Source organism: Mus musculus, chromosome 9 (genome assembly GCF_000001635.26).
Source record: "Mus musculus strain C57BL/6J chromosome 9, GRCm38.p6 C57BL/6J".
Lineage (NCBI taxonomy): Eukaryota > Metazoa > Chordata > Mammalia > Rodentia > Muridae > Mus > Mus musculus.
In genome coordinates this window covers 57,383,934-57,403,367 of record NC_000075.6, presented here as the reverse complement: position 1 = coordinate 57,403,367, position 19,434 = coordinate 57,383,934, and the positions used below count along the sequence as shown (strand labels likewise).

The 19,434-nt window shown below is 43.2% G+C and overlaps 1 protein-coding gene and 1 long non-coding RNA gene across 7 annotated transcripts in view; one reads left to right on the top strand and one right to left on the bottom strand.

Moving 5' to 3' along the window:
- Ppcdc (phosphopantothenoylcysteine decarboxylase) overlaps positions 1 to 18,273 on the top strand; it is a 55,063-nt gene extending 36,790 nt beyond the window's left edge. For 2 of the 6 annotated variants that reach the window (XM_030244503.1, XM_030244504.1), the window contains one exon: positions 4,523 to 4,607. In XM_030244503.1, the coding sequence (XP_030100363.1) occupies positions 4,523 to 4,603 (81 nt within the window). In that variant the 3' untranslated portion in view covers positions 4,604 to 4,607. Of the gene's footprint in view, positions 1 to 4,522; positions 4,608 to 17,269; positions 17,413 to 17,972 lie in introns of those variants that run through there. The other 4 variants (XM_011242792.2, XM_011242790.2, XM_011242791.2 and 1 more) reach the window with 4 other exon arrangements.
- On the bottom strand, positions 3,004 to 12,298 carry 4930430J02Rik (RIKEN cDNA 4930430J02 gene). The gene is made up of 3 exons (NR_040729.1): positions 12,175 to 12,298; positions 7,507 to 7,594; positions 3,004 to 3,239 (listed from the first exon to the last, which is right to left on the bottom strand). It is a non-coding gene; the product is annotated as an RIKEN cDNA 4930430J02 gene (long non-coding RNA).
- Positions 18,274 to 19,434: the final 1,161 nt, after the last annotated feature.

Below are 19,434 nucleotides of genomic sequence, written 5' to 3'. Positions count from 1 at the left end.
AGGTAAAGGAGTAATAAGTTAAACCAAGGAATAAAGAAACTAGGCTCTTATGTTAACTATGTAAGAACTGAGAGGGACCTGTGTACAATCGGTAGTCTCAGGCAGGATGATGGCCAGGGGCTTGACTTAAAATAGGAGTCTGCAGATGGGTAGGAGATGAAGGAATTTTTGAGAAACATTGCTGAGAATTGTGGGTTGGACTCACTTTATATTCTCCCTTGGCCGGTGTGTGGTTTTAGATGCACAGGACTGAGCCACGTGGAGCCCCAGATTAGACAGGTGTCGTATGTGGTCTGCGTGACTAAGGGTTTCCCTGATCTCAATAACTGCCTTCATAGTGCAGCTCCGGATAGTTAGGGGGCACAAAGAACTCTGTCTTAGGGTGAGAAACTGAGCGCATGCCCTTCTGGTTGTGTGGGCTTCTCTTCCAGCCTTGCAACCGTCTCCCAGCATGCTCTTGCAGGAGACCTGCTCCTTAGCATTCTCCTGGTATCAGCCGGAGCATTCCTGTCCCTGTACGTGGACACCTCTAGACACCTGCTTTTCCAGTCTTGATTTAACAGCTCCTTCATTGCATTTCCTCCCATAGCTTCCTTCACAAATATACTGTAGTTTTGAGGTCAGCCTCAAACCCCAAAAATGCACACTTTGAAACAAAGCATCTTGGAGTCAGACCCCAGTGAGAGGCAGGCTGTGTATCCTGAGAGCTTCCTGATGGAATGAATAGTCTCTGATAATCTAGCCAGGCTTGGTACCACCCGGGGTAAAGCAAAGGCACTTAGAGGTCGGGCCAAGGGAACTAACTACCCGTCATCTCATAGCAAAAGAATGTTGGTAGCAGGTGGGTGTGGAGGGCAGCTGTCCAGTGGGAAATCTGAGCCTTTGGGAGTCTCGCAGCTGTGATGCAGGTGTGATCTGGAAGCTTGCCACCCCTTGCCGCCATGGACTGTACTTATGGTGGCTTCTTATCTGCTGAGATTAGGTGGTGACCTTTTACCTGCTAGCCCAGATAGTAGGCCCCTGGGTACCGGAGGCACAGCAGATTCCCTTCTGTCCCTCGAGATTCCTAGAAGAAGGAGAGTTTCAAAGGTGCCTTTCATTTAGGGTGACAAACTGAGCACATGTCCTTCTGGCTGTGTGGGCTTCTCTTCCAGCCTTGCAACTGTCTCCCAGCATGCTCTTCAGTGGTCTCAAAAGTGAGGACTAAGGGATTTCCAGCTGCCTTGGTGGGCAGAAACTTACAGACATACACTCAAGGAAGATGAAGCAAAGGCACCCCAGTTAAGAACAGGGCCAAAATCATTTCTTGCTCTTGTACTTTGAAGAGATCATGGTTAAGTCTGAGCTTGGAATCTCACATGTCACTTGGATCTATTGAGAAATCATTTTCCCCGGCATCAGAAGCAGAGGTATGGTGAGGACACTGGCAGGATGGGGGCAAGGGGGAGAAAGTACTGGAAGGGAGCTCAGGCTTATCTGGTACCTGGCCTATGGCAAATGTTTGCTCCTGCCTCCTATCCATCCTTCAAGGTAAGCATTGTTAACCCCATTTTTACAGGTAAGAACCTGAGGTTCTCAAAGGGAAGTGAGGGAAGGCCAGCAGTCTCTCTGTGCTGATGGCCTGAGTCATCCTTTACTAGGAAAGAACCTATTCGGCTGACTCACAGCAAATCTCTGGATCATCTGAGTTTTGTCTCCTGATATCCCAGGAATCATAAGTCTGCCATGTGGCATGGTGCGAAGAAATCAGGATCTATATATATATCTTCCTAGTTTGGCCAAAATGGTAACTAAATTACTTTCTTTTAAAAAAAAGATTTATTTATTTATTTATTATATGTAAGTACACTGCACCTGTCTTCAGACACCTCAGAAGAGGGCATCAGATCTCAGAAGAGGGCTCAGGTGGTTGTGAGCTATCATGTGGTTACTGGGATTTGAACTCGGGACCTTTGGAAAACAGTCAGTGCCTTTAACCGCTAAGCCATCTCTTCAGCCCACTAAATTACTTTCTATTAGCAATTTCAGTGTTTTTTGATTGTCTGCTTGCTTGCTTTAAATTTATTTGGGATGCAGAGAAAGTAGGCAGTGGATTGTGAATCTGAACATAGTAACAGAAACATAATGCAGACCTGGCCAGTCACAGGGGGAGGGGGAATGATGGTAGTTAGTTCTCACACAGGCTGGGCCTAAGCTGAATAGTGTTACCACAGACTTTATTGTCTGTCAGGGCTGGAGAGGAACATGGTAGTAGAGGACACCCATCTTCAACAGGCTAATCAAAGGAACAAGTAACAACAGAGAACTGTGGCCACATTGAGAAAAACAAAGAGGTCTGTGACATCTACCAACTGTCTTTTGTTCTGAGATAAGAAGCTACAGCACCTCATAGTAAAACAGTGGGAGGCTAGATAAAGTAGCTTTTTTTCTATCTCAGCAGGAATTGTGAGGCTCTTACCTGAAGTCTCCAGAAGAAAAGGGGAGAGAAGCCTGTCTCTGCTCCTTGTTCTCAGCCCTTGTATGACTTTCAGAGTGCATGATCACATGGTAAAAAGTTCACTACGAGTTTGCACATAAATTCAGGTTATAAATTGAATAAGAGGCTTGTAACAGAGAATGTCTACGTGTATATCCACTAGGAGAAATTATCTGGCTAAACATTCATCATTTGTTACTAGCTTACAGATTCATGGAGAGTTAAAAACAACTAAGTTGTTCTTGAAGTTTTGTATAGATAAACCCAGTCAATAGTTTATCTCCTGTCCTTGCACCTGTGGTGTATATCCTCAGCTCCTTCTTTATGACCTTTAGTTAATGGTTTTTATAACCCCTTGGAATGTGCTTTAGGTTTTAGAAGTCTGTTTGTTATCTCAGAAGCAACTAAGCTGTTCTGTTATAAAAGGGGCTTGGATGTCTTTGGGTCACCATTCAGAAGCAGTGGTGACCCTAGCATGCTGGTTGTTTCTGCAGAATAAACACTCTTTGTTCTTGCATACTATTTGAGTCTGGGATCTTCTTTTAATGGTTTTCAAACCCTAACAGCAGGTATGCATAACTTAGCATGGTCAGGGCACAGTCCCATCCATGTTGGCCCATCTTTGACTATGCTCCAGTCTTTTCTGCAAGGTAGTCTGTGCAGCCTCTTTCTCGATGAGACAAGTGTTCCTCTGGGTACCATCAGGATTCAGCCTTTCTCTTCTGGTAAATTCCAATTTCTTGATGTCCATTATTTCAGTAGTCTGATAACCAAAGGAAAGGGGGTAAATGTCTCTCTTTATAACACCTTCCCTCCCACCAAAGTGGTAAATAGAATAATGTCCACTGTTTCTAGAAAAACAAATTAAGATCTTAAACTATTTGTCTTAGTCACTGTTCTATTGCTGTGAAGAGACACATAACCAAGGCAGGTGTTATAAAAGAAAGCATTTAATTGGAGGCTTTCTTACAGTTTCAGAGGCTTAGTCCATTATCATGGCAGAGAACATGGCTCCACATAGATAGGCATAGGAGCAGCAGGAAGGAGGAGGTGGGAAGAAGACTGAGAGCTTTCTTTAAAAAAAAAAAAACTCTTTTGGCTTACTGTTGGCTGTTGCTCTTGCTAGGTGTAACCAGTAAGTGCTCAGTTAAAGAATGTTTGAGGATTAATAACATCTTGCCTGGCCCACAGGAATTTGAGGTCAGTGGTGCAGGAAAGGCAAGAATGTAGAGGAACAAGTCCCCCCCGTCCCCCCCCCCCGGCCCTGAAGGGACAATCAGCAGGGACCCAGGGCAGGAGAGAAAGAGAGAGAGAGAGAGAGAGAGAGAGAGAGAGAGAGAGAGAGAGAGAGAGAGAGAGAGGAGACACGAAGAATGAGAGCAAGACAATCATACTGATCAAGCTCTGAAAACTGGAAGAGCCTGGGAGCTCTCTGAAGGTCAGGTGGCAATCTTTAGCTCCTGAAACCAACGGTCACAGTGTCTTCTTTTCCCATAAATATTCTTACTGTTATGACCACGAATGTTCTCTCAGGATTGTTTATGTAAGCTAGAAAATATCCACAAGGCCATGGCTGAGGCCATGGCTCCCGGCAACAAGTTACTTTAGTTTTAGAAAGCAAGTCAGGGCTCAATGTTGGGTGTGTAGGGGTTTGAATAAGAATGAACCCCCAGCTGGGCAGTGGTGGTGCACGCCTTTAATCCCAGCATTTGGGAGGCAGAGGCAGGCAGATTTCTGAGTTCGAGGCCAGCCTGGTCTACAGAGTGAGTCCCAGGACAGCCAGGGCTATACAGAGAAACCCTGTCTCAAAAAAAAAAAAAAAAAAAAAAAAAAAAGAATGACCTCCCCCCCCCCCCCAAAGGGTCATATATTTGAATGCTTAGTCATCAGAGTGGCACTATTTGAAAGGATTAGAGGGATTAGGAGGTGTGGCCTCTTTAGACTAGGTATGGGCTGATTGGAGGAATTGTGTCACTGGGGATGAACTTTGAGGTTTGAAAAGCTCATGCTGAGCCTAGTCTCTTTTTCTCTGCCTCTCTGCCTAAGGATCAAGGTGTAGCTCTCAGCGGAAGCTCTAGCACCTGCCTGTGTACTGCTGTGCTCCCCACCATGGTGATACTGGACTAAAATTGTAAGTAAGCTGTCAGTTAAATGCTTTCTTTCATGAGAGGTGCCTTGGTTATTGTGTCTCTTCATAGCAATAGAACAGTGACTAAAACAGGCATTTGAGTTTTCTGGAGATGACCCACTGTTTTTGCGTGGCTATGATGGGTGAGCTCTAAGAGTACAGGGCCTCTTAGAGACTTCATCCCAGGATGGTTTCTTGCTGCTGATATGCCTTTCCTGCCACTATTCCATAGCCTAATGATTCCTGGGCTTCAGCCCACCCTATTGGCTAGATTTTCTGCACATCAACATGAAGATGTACTTTCATGTAGTAATGCTATGTAAACAAATTGATGATTTCATAATTCCTGACCATGGTTTTATAGAACTTCTAAACTGATATAACTAATCTCAAGCCCCCTATTGAATAAAGGCTGCAAATAGAGATCTGTAAGCCATCATGTGTCACAGGCTAATTGCACTAGGAAAAGAAAGCAGGCTTGAGACAAATTTATGGTCAAGGAAAACATTCCTTCTAGGTTAGGTGTGACTGGTAACTAAAGGTCATAAATTGGGAATAGACAATTTATCGTAGGTGCAAAGATAGAAAATAAAATATTGACTAGTCTATACAAGACTTCAAAATAATGAAACACTAGGCAGATGATTTGTCTCCTGACAAAACTATGCTAACTTGTGATACAAAATTTATTGCTTTGAACTTATAATGAACTTATGGGGGGTTAGTGACAGATAATGAATATTTAGTCAAATACTAGTCTTAATGGAAATACATGTAAAAATTCTATTGTAACTCCTAAAACCTTTCAATCTATGACATGAATTATTGCCTTAAGCTTACTATGAACTTATTGGAATGCAAAAGTGTTTAGAAAATCATGTAATAAATCATCCTGCTGTAACCGTTCTACCTGATAGTTGTATGAGGTAATTTTTTAGAGAAAGTATAAAAACCAAGAACCACATAAAACAATGAGGTAGCTTTCTTCAGCTTCATACAGCATGTGTGTCTTTGGTCTTTCTTTTCTCTTCTCTTCTCTTCTCTTCTCTTCTCTTCTCTTCTCTTCTCTTCTCTTCTCTTCTCTTTTCTTTTCTTTTCTTTTCTTTTCTTTTCTTTTCTCTCTGGTTCACTAAGAGTTAGTGAACTCCAAGCCTAGCCAGCAAGGGGCATTTGACCCAGAGAGAAAAGAGACAAATAACTAAGATTTTTTTTTTTAAATCCCCTGCTGCTAACACAAGTTTACTGCCAGAAGGCATCAGCTTTTGGCTATAGAATAGCAAAGAGTTAAAGAAAGAGAAAATTTACCAATCGCAATTGCAACTTTAGGCCCTGTAACTGCCGATGCCACCCATCACTGCCTACCTCAGTCTACCTGGATGCTGGGCTGGTCACTGGCACTTGCCAGAGGTTAGTAGTGACTACTCCATATGGATGACCTAGGGTTTATCCTTTGTTAGTTCTCAGGCTGATTAGGCTACCATTTAAGTTTAGGAGACCATGTCTACATCTCTAACCCTCCAGCTCTGCACTGCCTGGCGAGCACACTCCACATCACAAATTCTCCTCTAGGACACTTTCCCTTCTATGGGTTGAACTTTGCCTCCAGGATATTCTTCAGAGGTGAGACTATAGTCTTATCCCCAAGGCTGCTCATACAGTTTAGTTTTTGTGTATTCTTTAGCAAGATGGCTCCCCTGCAAATGTTGGGTAACAAGGTCTCCAGAGGATCACAACCCTTCCAGTGAAGTTTGAGCCAGAAGGGGAAAAATGGCCTCCCATGCCATGGAAGCTATAGTACTGCTAATGTACCCAGAATATTAGCAAAGCTTGTGTCTATGTGTTCATGGGAGGAGAATATGCTCTCACTGGCTTCTTGGGTCTCTTCATGGCCTCCAGTCCTTGCCCCACTGGAATTGCTCACTGTTTCTTCCTCACCCACTGTACTCTGTTCCACTCACAACTTCTCCTCCAGCTCCTCCAGCTAGCCTTGTTTCTACCTTTGCACACAGCACAGTATTGACTGGAAATGTCCTCTTTACACATGGGATTGGAGTTCATCTGTCACCCTGTGAGGTGAGTCCTTTTACCAGTTACTTTCCCAGTGAATAAACTGAAGCCGGGAGAGGTGAGGTCACTCACTAGGTACAGTCTTAAACCAGATAGAGTTCTTGGGTGACATGCTGTTTAGCTAGTCCTCAACACACACACACACACACACACACACACACACACACACACACACACACATAGACCCACAGACAGACACACAGTTCTTTCCTGCCCTCATTCCTTTCTTAGCTAACGCTATAGCTCTTTTAGAATTGTCCTAATTAGTTTTATTGTCAACTAGAGACAACCAAGAATCATCCAGAAAGAGGGGATCTGTATAGCCCTGGCTGTCCTGGAACTCACTTTATAGACCAGGCTGGCCTCGAACTCAGAAATCCGCCTGCCTCTGCCTTCTGAGTGCTGGGATTAAAGGCATGCGCCACCACGCCCGAAAGAGGGAATCTTAATTGAGGGATTACCAGCTCAGATTAGCCTGTGGCCATGTATGTAGGATACTGTCTTGACTGTAGATTGGTGTAGAAGGGCCCCACTCATTGTGGATGGTGCCAGTCCTGGGCTGGCTGTGCTGGAAAGTATAGGAAAGCTTGAGGAGTAAGAGCCAGAGCAATAAACCATGTTCTTCCAAGATTTCTGCTCTGAGTGCCTGCCTTGTGTTCCTGCCCTGACTTCCCTCAATGACAAACTGTGATCTGAAAGTGTAAGTGAGATGGTGTAAACCATTTCCTCCCCAAGCTGCCTTTGGTCATGGTGTTTATCACAGCAACAGAAGACAAACTAGGAGGAACACCCTCGGGAGGTGCCCTGCAGGGCTTGGCATCCTGGGATCTCTCACCTCTATCCAAGAATATCCTCCACATTCTACTTCCCTGGGCCAGCTGCAAGTGTTTGAAGCAGTGCTGGGCCTTGGTGCAGAGCCAAGTCTAGAACACAAAGTTTGAACTATTAGTGAATGTGCAGAGGTTACATAGGAAGGCTATGGGAGCTGCCTGGACTTTTTATCATATACTCACATCCAAAAATACTGCTCCAAAACAGTTTATTAATCTTCATTCATTAAACATGACCAACCTTCGATTATGAAGCTCTGGCTTGTGGAAACCTCAGGTTATTGTACTTGTATGAGGTACCCTAGGCAATTCGGCCACTTCTGAAATCAGGAACCTTCCTTCCCTTGAGACCCCGTAGTACACTGGCAGGAATACTGTAAAGGGACATGTGGACCTTACCCTTATGCTATTCAGGTATTGAAACAATGGACTCCAAGAAATTGGAATTGTTCTAGGAGTCCCAAGCTGGGAGAAGGAAACGGCTGAAGACTGATGTCAGTCAAAGGAGGGACCTTGTCTTCTTCAAAGAGATTTCCTGCAGTCTGACAATGTGTCACACCACCTTATGGGAGAGACTGGAGCTAAGACAATGGTGACAGGTGGGACCACACCAGGCTGGGACTGCTAGCTATGTTTCCTCTTCCTCACCCATCTCTTTCTCCTCTTTCTGCTTGTGTGTGTGTGTGATATGTATATGTGTGTGTGGTGTGTATATGTGTGTGAGGTGTGTATATGTGTAGGGGTATGTATATGTGTGTGATATGTTTGTAGATATGTGTGTATATATGTGTATATGTATGTGTGTGATATGCATATGTGCAATTTATATATGTGTATGTAATTTGTCTGTTATGTGATATGTGTCTATGATACATGTGTGATATGTGTATGTATGTGATATGTGTATGACTATGTGTATATATGTGTGTATAATGTGTGTATGTGTAGGTGTGTAATAGGTATGTGGTGTGTACATGTGTGTGTAGTTTGTTATGTGATATATGTATATGTGATGTGTTTGATATGTGTGATATGTGTATGATATGTGTGTATGTGTATATGTGCTGTGAGCAACATGTGTGTGGGTATTTATATGTGTGTGATATGTATTTGTGTGTGGGTATTGTGTGGGTATGTGTAATAAGTGTGTGTGTTTGTGTGTGTGTGTATGTATGTGTAATGTGTATGTGTGGGTTTGGGCACATATACATTTCTGTGAAAATAAGAGGACAACTTCTGGTGTTGATCCTAACTTTGTTAAGATGGGGTCTCTTGTTATTTGATGCTGGCTGCAAGCTTCCAGGGTTCTCAGATCCCTCCTCTCATGGTGGTTAGAGCACTGGGCTATAAATATGCATAGGCTCTGAGTTCTAGACTCAGGCTTTTATACTTGGAAAAGCCTGTTACCCACTGAGCCATCTCCTCAGCCCAGTTATGCACTTGGCTGGCCCTCTTTTTACACCTAAGCCTAAAATGAACTTCAAAGATGGGCCTGGCGGCACTGCTGGGTTTCCATTTGTTCCTTCAGTTCTTTCCTGTCTATTGGCAGTGGAAGGATGGAAGCACAGCTGCATGCTGTTGCCCACAGCAACCTGAGAAGTTCCAATTTGCCTTAGGGACCTCCACTCAAGCAAACCCAGTATTCTTGTCTTTACCACAGAAAAAAAAATGTCGGGATAAATCAGTATGAAGAGGCAGAGTTGGAGTTTATTAAGAGATTACAACACAGATTTTAAGCATGATGGTTAAGAAAAAGAGGCCCCCAGGAGAAGACAAGACAGAGAAGACAAGACATACCTGCGTGTGGTTGTGGGCTTCTTGAAGGAGAGCTGAGCTTAGGTGTGTTTACACTGGTTACGTAGGAGCCTGAGCCTTTCTAGATTACCGATCAGAAATTGTAATTTACAGCAAGGTTTAAAGATTTGCCTTTTGTAAGCAAAATTGTAAGGTAGATTTGTGAGGGGTGTTCCTTATATTTGGGATAAGAAGCAAGTGTCAAAAACCCATAATTGTAGATTATTTTAGTCCTATATGAGCACATTTGATTTATTGTCTTTGACATCTTTGATTGTACTGTTTTTCAGAAGAACACGCATTGTCTCAGAGGGGATTTTGGCTTAGTCAGTAGTGTCTGAAGTTTCTTGATGCTGTTAGAAGGGTAGCCAAACCAGATGACAAAGTAGAAGAGGCGTTTTACAAAATTATTCTTATTTTATGTGCATGAGTGCTTTGCCTGCATGTATGAATGTGTACCCTCTGTGTGCCTGGTGCCTGCTGAGACTGGGAAAGGGCATCAGATCCCTGGAACCGGAGCTACAGATGGTTGTGTGTTGACATGTGGGTGCTGGGAATCGACCAGTAAGCTTCAAAGGCCCTTTTTCTTTATCAGTGTTGAGGTTCAAGGAGTTCATTTTTCATATCCCCTTTTATCTCCACTCAGAAACTAGGCCATGGACCATTTGCTCTCTATCCTGAGTGTAAGGTACTTTACTGCTACAGCTGATCAGCTTGTCTGAATTGCTCTGGGACTGGAGGCTTCAGCCTCCCGGTTTGGCACCTTGTGGTGAGAACAGCTGGAGGCTAGGTAAAAAGACTTGCAGGGAATTGTGCTTCTCCAAGTTAAAGTCTTGGGGAGGAGAGGGGAGAGGGACTTATCTCTGCCTTTTGTTCTCAGTACTTGCATGACTCTCAGAGCATGCATTCACATGGTAAAAAAGCTCACTGTGAGTCTGCACATAAATTCAGTCATAAATTGAGTAAGAGGTTATAAAAGAGAATGCCTACATACATATACACTAAGAGCAATCATCTGGCTTAACTTTCACCATTGGTTACTGGCTTTCAGGGTCACGAAAAGTTCAAGACAGTAACTAAGCCATCCTTGAAATTTTGTTTAGACAAACCAAGTCAATATCTTATCTCCTGTTTTTGCACCTGGGGTCCAGTGGTGTATGTCTTCTTTATGACATTTGGTTAATGGTTTCTGTAACCCCTTGGAATGTGCCCTAAGTTTTAGAAGTCTGCTGTTATCTCAGAAGCAATTAAGCAGTCCTGATATAAAAGGAACTTGAATGTCTCTATCTGGGTTGCCAATTCTTGGTGGACTCTGGCATGCTAGGAGTTTCTGCAGAATAAATGCTCTTTATTTTTGCATACTATCTGAGTCCAGGGTCTTCCTTCAGCGATTTTCAGACCCTTATAGGTTTAGATGTTTGTCACGGTGCCAGCTTTTCCAAGGGTAGAGGAGATCCAATTAACCCATCTTTCTTTCTTTTTTTTTTTTTTTAACACTTTTTTTTAAATTAGGTATTTTCCTCATTTACATTTTCAATGCTATCCCAAAGGTCCCCCATACCCACCCACCCCCACCCCATCTTTCTATTTTGTTATTTTTATTTTTAAAAAATGTTATGGACCAGTGATATGGTTCTTCTGGTAGAGGTACTAACTGACTCCCATAAATTGTCTGCCACACATGCACAAGTACACTTGAGTGTGCATGTGCACTGTGCTTTCACACAAACTAAATACAAATGCAATAAAATAATTTTTTTCCAGTTACTAGGAGTTGAATCCAGGTCCTCACACATGCTAGGCAACTAACAACACAATATCACTGAGCTGCACTTTTAGCTCCTTTTAAAGTTTTACTTAATTTTGGTTTTTCAAGACAGGGCTTCTCTGTAGAGCCCTGGCTGTCTTAGAACTCAGTCTGTAGACCATCTAACCTTGAACTCAGATATCTACCTGCCTCTGCTTCCTAAGTGCTTGGATTCAGGGAATGTACCACCACCACCCGGCTTAAACATTTATTTTGAAATGGTACTGCTCTGTAGTCCAGACTGGTCTTGAATTTGCAATCTTTCTTCCTCAGCCTCCCAAATAGCTCAGATCATAAGCATTTACCTCTGCTTACAGCAAAAGTAACTTTTATGATACAATAAATAGGCCAGTTGTGTGTGGTGGCCCTGTAGGATAAAAAGTTTCAGCGCATTTCCTGGCTTTGAAACCCCACCAATCCCTGAACTCGAAAACTCACCAATTTCTGGGCTCAGGACTTGAAATCCCATCAATCTCCATCCTGGAAAACTCTACCCCCAACCCTCCCCAACAAACTCTATATAGAGCCTACTTTGCCTGGCTCTCTGCTGCTCATCCCACCCCACACCCCACCCGGGACAGAGGCAGCTGCCCTTTGTGTCTTTTCCAATAAATCTCTAGTGTGAGGTTTGTTGTGAGGTGTGACTTTGTAGTATTTCTTGGTTCTCAACTGCCAGATTAAGTCCCTTCAGAGCTGTACTACTTACAAGCACTGACCAGGAATCTTAGTACTCAGGAGATTGAAACAAAACAAGAGGATCAAAAATCACGAGGCCATTTTGACCTACATACCAAAAGCCGGTCTCAAAATCAAACAAATAAAATGCAATAAACATATTTGGGAAAGACAAAAAGTAAATAATTAAAGTGAGTTTGGTAAGAGTTCAGGCACAGTGAAAGAACAAAAACCAAAGCAACTTCTTAGCAGGATCGCTCTGTGCTGTTATGTAACAATTTCCTCTGAGATTGAAACATTTTATCCTGCAGAAAGCTCCTTAAGCAGGAAGATAAACAACTCAAAATAGCTTCAGGAAGTTCCTGAAAGTAACCAGATTCATTAGGCTCCTCCTTACCATAGTAAACAATAAAAGCTAAGACAATCCCTCTCAGAGGAAAGAAACTGAGCTGCAAAGATTCTGAGACAAGATCCGCTATGTGGGAGAAGCAGAAACCAGCTGAGCGGCCTGAAAGAGATTTAAATCAGTTACTTGGAAAGGACACTCTCCACCCAGTTGAGCGGCCCAAAGGCTGCACATTGTGTTCCAAGTTCCCAGCTTTGTGAGCTGTCAGCCATGCTTGGTGATGTCAGCCATGTCTTGGTGATGCAATTGTCTTTGAGTCATTTCTGCTCCTATAAGTAACCTCTCACCCATATTCCTGTAATTAATCTCAGTAAAATTCATTAATTCACTGGATTGGACTTTATCCATATTTTGTTCTTTCTGGAGTGAGTAGGTGTGTATTGTGTCTCCCAGGAAGAGTTTGGTCACACAGTAAATGCCAGTCTGGGGTACATAGTGAGTTCCAATCCCCAGGGCTACAGAGTGAGACCTAGACCTACTATCTCCCCCCACCTCATCCTCTACCAACACACACACACACACACACACACACACACAGAGAGAGAGAGAGAGAGAGAGAGAGAGAGAGAGAGAGGATTTTAGACCTCTAAATTCTCAGTGTGATAGTTTCAATGGCCTCCATAAGTTCATATATTTGAATTTTTAGTGTTTAGTTGATGGAACTATTTGAGAAAGATTAGAAGTATGGCCTTGATGAAGAAGATTTCAAAAGCCCACATTTTTCAGTTTCTCTCTCTCTCTCTCTCTCTCTCTCTCTCTCTCTCTCTCTCTCTCTCTCTCTCTCTCTCTCTGACTAGGCTCACAGGCTACTGCTCCAGTGCTATGCCTGTCTGCCTGATGCTCACCACCACAATGATCATGGTTACCTTCTGAAACTATTAGCCCCTAAATTAAGTGCTTTCCTCTATAAGTTTCCTTGGTCATGGTGGTTTGTTTTTTTTTTTTTTTTAAGATTTATTTATTTATTTTTTTGTATATGAGTACACTGTAGCTGTTCAGATGGTTGTGAGCCTTCGTGTAGTTGTTGGGAATTGAATTTTAGGACCTCTGCTTGTTCTGGTCAACTCTACTCACTTCAGTCAACTCAGTCACTGCTCGCTCTGGCCCAAAGATTTATTTATTATTATACATAAGTACACTGTAGCTGTCTTCAGATACACCAAAAGGGGGCACTAGATCTCATTACAGGTAGTTGTGAGCCACCATGTGGTTGCTGGGATTTGAACTCAGGACCTTCGGAAGAGCATCCAGTGTTCTTACCCGCTGAGCCATCTCGCCATGGTATTTGACATGGTAATAAAAAAAAAAAAGAAAAGAAAAGCAAGATACTCAACAAATTTCTAAAATCATATTAAAATTCACAAAGCATTTTGAAAATAATGAGACATTTATATTTCACCTAGCAATTGGCAGACTCATTGTATAGAGAAATTTGGTCAGGTGACGGTGACACACACTTTTAATTCCAGCACTCTCTGTGAGTTTGAGGCCAGTCTGATCTAAATAGTGAGTTCTAGGACAGCCAGGGCTACAGAGTGAAACCCTATTTTGAGAAAGGAAAAAAAAAAAAAAAAAGAAAGAAAAAACCCCAGCAGATTTGGGTTCAGTAGTATAGAACTTACCTATCATGTGTAAGGCTCTAGGTTTGATCACCTGAATGAGTGTTCCTGGGTGAGAGTCTCTCATTAGGTAGACTAGACTGGCTTTGAACTTCTGGCCATCCAGTCCCAGCCTCCTCAGTGCTGCTGTTGCAGAATTGTGCTGGAGAGATACAAGGCACCCTGCCCTTGTCTCTGCTTTAATCCTTGGCACTGAGTCTCACACTCCCTTTCATGCTAAGTCAGCCAGCCAGCTCCCCCACCCCACCCTCGGTGCAGATGCCTCCTGCCTTTGAAGGAAGGAGAAAATTAGTGCCCTTGAAGTGATAAGGCCTCCACTCTAGAGCTATGGGGGAAGAGGCAACTAAGTGTTCCCAGACAGCTGTGGCCAGCTTGTAAAAATACACTAGCCTCTGATAATGGAATAAGTTATTTCTTCCCAGGTCAAAAAGATTCTTTTCCTGCTGTATGGTCCTGCCTTGCTGTCTGAACAAACATATTCGGTTCTGAAGGATACCATTCCTTTACCCTCTACCCAATCATGTAACACCAAGGCTCGAAAGCACCAGCTTATGCATCTCCCATATATACTCCAAACCCCTAGACGTGAGCATCGCATTCCTAACCTGCAAAGCAGGGAAAGCTGTGATCTGAGTCTGGATTCGAATAAAGGCTCTTTTGTGTACTTGCATCGGTGTTATGATCTCTGGTGGTCTCCTGGGCATAATAGTGCTACCAAGACGTCTCCCCACCCTTGTATATTAAAGCACAAATGTGTGGAAAAGGGTAACAGAAGGCAGAATAACAAATAAATCACAATGCCTGCACTTCAGCTTTTCTTTCTCTGTGGGCCATGGCTGGAAATTACAACTTAGTGAGTGAGGAGAAAGTCCTTTAACTTAATTAATTAATTAACTAATTTAATGAGGGGAGAGAAAGGGCTTAGGGTGACAGTGTCAGAAGACAAGTCCACTCTTCCTTCTACCTCTTCTCTCTCTCTCTCTCTCTCTCTCTCTCTCTCTCTCTCTCTCTCTCTCTCTCTCTCTCTCTCTCATCTGTCAGTTTCTGTCTACAGGGGATTAGTTGTCTCTAGAGCTTCTGGCTGATTCTCCTGTCTCTCTGTCCCATATCACGATAAGGATGGAGGAGAGCTACTTCATCTGGTTTTTACATGAATTCTGAGGCTCACACACTGTTCAGCAGGCTCATACAACAAACAGTTTTCCTTGCTCAGCCAGCTCTCTATCCCTGAAAGTCCTTTTAAACAAATAGTCTCCAGGTAACTTATCTATACACCAAAATAATAAGTAAATATACTAAGAAATAGATTCGTACCAGACTTATAATGTAGACAGTCACCTTCTCATTGTGTACAGCAATGAGCTAAAAACGATCACAGATCTAAAGTAAGTAACTAATATAACAAACTACAAAAATATAAAATATATACAAAAATAGAAAAATTAGTCTTGATCAAATATCTCTTAGATATGACACACACAAAAACCATGATCCACACAGATGTAATGATTCACACCTATAATCTCAGCACTTAGGTGGCTGGAGAAGAGGGATTATCCCAAGTTTCAGGCCAACCTGGGCTGTATAGCAAGACTCTGTCTCAAAAACTTAAAAAACAAAAAACAAAAACAAACAACCCCCCCCCCCCCACACACACAAAACTTTTGCTTTTCAGAAGGGAACAGAAAGAAAATAAAATATAAATTTCAAGCTGAAAGAAAATGTTAGCAATTGCTGTATCTGTTAGTGGACTGTTATGTTGTTTGTTTGTTTGGAGATAGGGTTCCTCTGTGTAGTCCTGGCTGTCCTGGAACTTGATCTGTAGACCAGGCTGACCTTGAACTCACAGAGTTCTGCTGGCCTCTGCCTCCTGAATGCTGAGGTTCAGGGGCACACCACCACCACCTGGAAGTAGATTGAGTTCTTAGAGTTGGGCATAGCAGCTCATCCCTGTAATCCCAGCATTGGAAAGACCAAACAAGAAGGATCTCTGTAGGATCATGGCCAGCATGGTTTACATAGTAAAACCCTGTCTTTAAAGGGGAAAGAGAGAAAGCAAAAATGAACTCTTACAACTCATCAGGAAAGCAAGGAGGACAAAGCATAGCTCAGAGGTAGAGTGCAGGGTTAGCATACTCCAGGCCATGAGTTCAATACCCAGTGATTTCGTGCTCTTGTGATCCCTGTCTAAATGGCCCAATTTAAAAGTAGGTAAAAGGGTAGTAGCTATTTAACCAGGGAAAATTAAATATATGCTTACCTAGTAACCAAACAATCTCATGCCTAGTTATCAGCCCCAGAGAAATGAAAACATGTGTTTCTACAAATACTTGATTCCCACAATCAAGAAACATTATTCATAATGACCTAAAATTGGTAGCAGCCCAAAAGTTTATCAACAGGAAAAAAGCCAGGCGTGATGGCACATACTTATAATCTCAGCACTTGGAGCTTGGAAGCAGTTCAAGGCTGGCCTTGTTCTATAGTGGGTCTGAGGTCAGCTGCATGTGGCCTGACTCAAACACACAGGGTTTAATATTATATTTTGGGGGGGGGGCGCGGCATTTTGTGCTGTGTCACACATGTGGAGGTCAGAGGACAACATGCAGGAGTCAATTTTCTCCTTTCACGATGTGGGTCCCAGGAATCAAACGCAGGTTGTCAGGCTTAGTGGTGGGTACTTGCCTCCTAGTGAGTCATCTAACAGTGCTCCACCTTCTTTTTAGATGTCTCTTATTTTATGTGTACGAGTGTTTTTACCTATATGTATGTGTGTGCCCAGTGCCCATAGAAGTCAGAAGAGGGCATTGGATCCTCTGGATCAATGGATTTGGAGCTGGGGATGATTGTAAGCCACTGTCTGGATGCAGGGAATCAAACCCTAGTCCTCTGCAAGGGCAGTCAGTTTTGTTAACCACTAAATCATCTTTCTGGACTTTGTGCCCCCCCTTTTTTTTAATTAAAGAGAGAAAGCAAGTTTATTTAGTACATTGCAAAGAATATAGCAAAAATAGCAATAACAGAGAAAACCCTAGTTTTAAAGAGTCAGAAATATTTTAATCCCAGCAAAAGCATAAATTATATAAATGATGGTAAAATAATTTTTTTTGGTCGTGGTGGGGATATTATTCTGTAGCCCAGGCTGGATTTTAACTCATTGTATAGTTCACACTGCCTCAAGCTCACAACAGTACCCTTGCCTCTGTCCCTCAATGGCTAGGATGCAAGTTTGAGGCAAGCCTGGTCTATGTAGAGAATTTCAGAATAGTCCACCTTTGGTAGTTTAAATAAGTAGTTTATATATTTGAATGCATAGTCACCAGGGAATGGTATTCTTTGATAGGATTAGAAGGATTAGGGGTGTGACCTAGTTAATAGACTCGTGTTACTCACTGAGTGTGGGCTTTGAGATTTCAAGAGCCCATTGCCAGACCCAGTCTCTCTCTCTTTTTGCCTCTCTGCCTAAGGATCAAGAGGTAACTCTCAGATACTGCCTTAGCACCTGCTTGCATGCCACCATGCTCCTTGTCATACTTGCCTTGGTGATGGTGCCTCTTCACAGCAACAGAACAATGACTAAGATACAAGTCTATACAACAAAGCCCATCTCAAAAGAAGAAAAAAAAAGGAAGAAAAGTGGGAGTTGGGGATGTAACTCGGAGGTAGAGTGCTTGCCCAGCATGCATAAAGCCCTGGCGTTGATGCCCAGCACTCCTTAAACTAGGTGTGATGCCAACCAACTGTCAGCCAAGCACTTGGTAGGTTAAGGTAGGAGAATCAGGAGTTCTAGATCAGCCTCAACCATAGAACAAGGTTGAGGCCAACATGGGCTACATCACACTATGCCTCTGAAGAAAGAAAGACAGGTGGGGGTGGGTGGAGAAAAGGCCAAGTGTGTGATCAGGAGCCCTTGAACATCATTGAGATTGTTGACTGAGATGGCAGCCAGTGTGCTGAGTGGATCCAAACATCACAATGGTGTGACCACTTGAAAGGCAATTTGGAGGTTTTGTACGACGTCAAGTATAGGGGCAGGAGAGGTGGCTTAGTGGTTAAGGGCACTGGCTGCTCTTCCAGAACACCTAGGTTTGATCTTCAGCACCCATACAGCAGCTCACAATCATCTGTAACTCCAGGGGTGAAGATGATATCTACTTCTGGTTCTAATAGAGCTCTCTGCTTCCTGAGCCACCAACAGGACGCAGCATGATGGGCCCATTGCCACAGGTGATCCCTTCTCAGCCTCCATGTTGAAATCAGCTGAACTGCCTGGAAGAGACTCACACTAACTGAGCCACCTGGAGGACAATCTCCAACCTGCTGAGCTGTCTGCAGGCTGTGCAGTGAGCTCTAGGTTCCCTGCTTTTGTGAGCTGTCAGTCATGCTGGGGTTGGCTTTGGTGATGCAGATGTCTTACAGTCATTCACGCTCCTGTATGTAACCCCAATAAACCTCATTGGTTCACCAGGTAGGACTTTGGTGATGTCCTTACTTTGGTCTGCTGTTAGTGCTCTATCTGGGGTGAATGGGCTGTGTCTGCCCAGGGATAGTCTTGTCACACAACCCTGGGACAGGTGAGGAGTCTTTACTCCTTTAAGTTCCTTGGCTGAACTTATTTGCTTTCACACTCACCAAGATACAAAGTCATTGAGTTGAGTTACAGTGACTTCCCTGTCATAATGGGATGTACTTCTGAACTTGAGCCAAAAGAAGGTTGCTCCTGTCTGGAGTTTAGTCATCAAGACAAGAAAATTAAGCAATACATTGCCCAAGGGAGTTGCCAAATGCACTTTAGATTAGAGTAACGTAACTCCACATGAGACCAAATCACAAAATAAGATGAGTTTAAAAATAAAACAGACAAACGAAAAGCCCCACAGGCTCTGGAAAGATGGTTCAGCTGTTAAAGTATTTATTGCTCTAGCAGGGGACCTGTGATCAATCCTCAGTAGCCACATAACAGCTCACAACTATAAATAACTCCAGTTCTGGGGATCTGATACCCTCTTCTGACCAGAACTCTCATAGTATACAAACACATACATGTATGTGTGTATTTATGCAGGCAAACACATACATAAAATAAAAACTTAAAAATCTTAGCCAAAATTCAAACCTCTAAAAAAGTATAAAAGTACAGTGTCTGGTGTCTAAGTTGAAAGTTATGACATATGCAAGAAATAGTGGGAACATATGACATGTTAATGATGAAACAAATCAACAGAGACAGACAGGAAAAGGCCAGAAGTAATAGAGCAGTAGACACAGACATTAAGAAAACAGTTACTGGCTGGCATGGCGGCTCATTCCTGTAACCCCAGTGTTTGGGAAGTAAAGTGAGACAACTGGGAGGGAGTTCAGGGTCATGCTGGCCTACACATGGAGTTTGAGCCCAGGCTGGCCTACACATGGAGTTTGAGCCCAGGCTGGCCTACACATGGAGTTTGAGCCCAGGCTGGCCTACACATGGAGTTTGAGCCCAGGCTGGCCTACACATGGAGTTTGAGCCCAGGCTGGCCTACACATGGAGTTTGAGCCCAGGCTGGCCTACACATGGAGTTTGAGCCCAGGCTGGCCTACATGAGACCCTGTCTCAAAAAACCAAAACAGAACACTCTAAAAATATAAGTGT